The sequence below is a fragment of the Babylonia areolata genome, chromosome 14 (genome assembly GCF_041734735.1).
Source record: "Babylonia areolata isolate BAREFJ2019XMU chromosome 14, ASM4173473v1, whole genome shotgun sequence".
Lineage (NCBI taxonomy): Eukaryota > Metazoa > Mollusca > Gastropoda > Neogastropoda > Buccinidae > Babylonia > Babylonia areolata.
This window is the reverse complement of record NC_134889.1, coordinates 350,636-352,500: the sequence shown is the minus strand read 5'-3', so window position 1 is coordinate 352,500 and position 1,865 is coordinate 350,636. Positions and strand designations below refer to the sequence as shown.

Sequence of the window (1,865 nt, the reverse complement as noted above, 5' to 3'; positions counted from 1 at the left end):
GACACGACCAACAGTCTTCTTAGCCTCCCTTCCCTGCCTCTTTCTTGTCTTCAGTTTTTCCAGTTTTAGAGTTATGCATGTGTGTGATTAACAGGTGCGAAAGCATATGATTTGTTTCTGCACAAGATTCAGCACTATGTAAATATCATCATCATTATTATAATTATTCTATTATCACCACCAGAACACACTACAGATCGAGGCTCTTCATTTTTGCCTAGGACCATCAGAGACTGGAACTGCCTGCCCCAAGAAGCTGTGGAGGCCAAAACATTTGACACTTTTGTGTCAAGGGTCTCCAAGCTGGAAACACCACTTCCAGTACCCCCTCCCCCCCCCCCCCCCCCCCCCCCCCCCCCCCCCCCCCCCAGTCCCCTGTCCTGCTACCTTCTGTCCCTCCCCCCCTCCATTTCCCCTGAACAACAGTGGAATAATACCTCTTCTTCACATCATCAATGAACCCCTGAACAACAGTGGAATAATACCTCTTCTTCACATCATCAATGAACCCCTGAACAACAGTGGAATAATACCTCTTCTTCACATCATCAATGAACCCCTGAACAACACTGGAATAATACCTCTTCTTCACATCATCAATAAACATCAACCACAAAATTACCTGTGAACACCCCCGCCCCTCCCTCTCCCCGCACCCCCCGGACCCCTCCCCCGCTCCCCATTTTAGGTATCATAATAATCAGCTTGTATGGCTGTGGGCCCTCAACAAGGAAGAAGAAAAGAAGAACTTACACAATACGTGAAGATGGGTAGTAAACCCGGAGAATGAGATCGAGACTGGGGACGGACACAAATGAACACGGACAGCAAATGAAATAACATAAAATTTTACGTAAAAAAAAAAACAAAAACATAAGATAAAATAAAAAGTTGGACAGTGCAGAGACTGACCTGACAGTGCAAAGTAGAATCCCTGAACAGCAAAGAAAACTGTTTCACAATGACTATCACTCAGACTAACCTGACAGTGGAAATTAAAGTAGAGTCCCAGAAAGGCAAAGAAAACTGTTTCACAATGACTATCACTCAGACTAACCTGACAGTGGAAATTAAAGCAGAGTCCCAGAAAGGCAAAGAAAACTGTTTCACGACGACTTTCACTGAAGGTAGACACGGCACATCCCCGGATCATGTGTGTCAAGGGAAGCACTCACCCAAAAACGACAACCTGTGTATCATGGGGCCTCTCTCATCAGCAGGAAAACCACGTCTCCAGACACATACCGTCTTCTGATAAAGCAACGAATCGGTCGGCCAAGTTCCGGGCTGCAAACAACCAAGTTATTTTTCTTCCTCAACGAATGTTTTCACTTGACATGAAGAACTGTTACACGAAGAAAAACGTTCTCCTTTTGTTATCTGTTCATAAATACGATCAGCACAACTTTGGCTTCCAGTTGATGTGAAAAGCTAATACCGGTACGTCTCTGCTTATTAATCGACTCTCTATTGCGGACTGTTGCCCTGTAAAGGGATTACCACAGTATAGACAAGACAAATGCGCAAATTTAAAACTCGCTTCGTTGCGGATATGGACGCCATTTTTGGATACATATATAAATATGTTTGGAAAAATCCAATCCGTAAGTTCTAGTTATTTATAGAAGAAACTGCAATCATGAACTTTCCGATTTATTTGTGATCGCACTGCGACACATTACGCGTTAACTCGGTATTTTCACGAAAATGCAATACAACAGTATGATGCGATACAATATGGATAAATCAATGAAGTCTTTGACGCCAAAGTGTGCGCCCGTTGTCTTCTTATCAACAAGCGGCTAAACAACGAAGGTGTCCAAGAAAACATCAACAGGTGGATAAAAGCATTCCATCCTGACAGA

The 1,865-nt window shown here is 43.6% G+C and overlaps 1 protein-coding gene across 3 annotated transcripts in view; it reads right to left on the bottom strand.

Moving 5' to 3' along the window:
- Positions 1 to 1,553, bottom strand: part of LOC143289707 (uncharacterized) — an 11,426-nt gene extending 9,873 nt beyond the window's left edge. The window contains exon 1 of one of the 3 annotated variants that reach the window (XM_076598756.1): positions 1,058 to 1,553. In XM_076598756.1, the coding sequence (XP_076454871.1) occupies positions 1,058 to 1,153 (96 nt within the window). In that variant the 5' untranslated portion in view covers positions 1,154 to 1,553. Of the gene's footprint in view, positions 1 to 912; positions 1,037 to 1,057 lie in introns of those variants that run through there. The other 2 variants (XM_076598758.1, XM_076598759.1) reach the window with 2 other exon arrangements.
- Between the last annotated feature and the right edge of the window lie 312 nt (positions 1,554 to 1,865).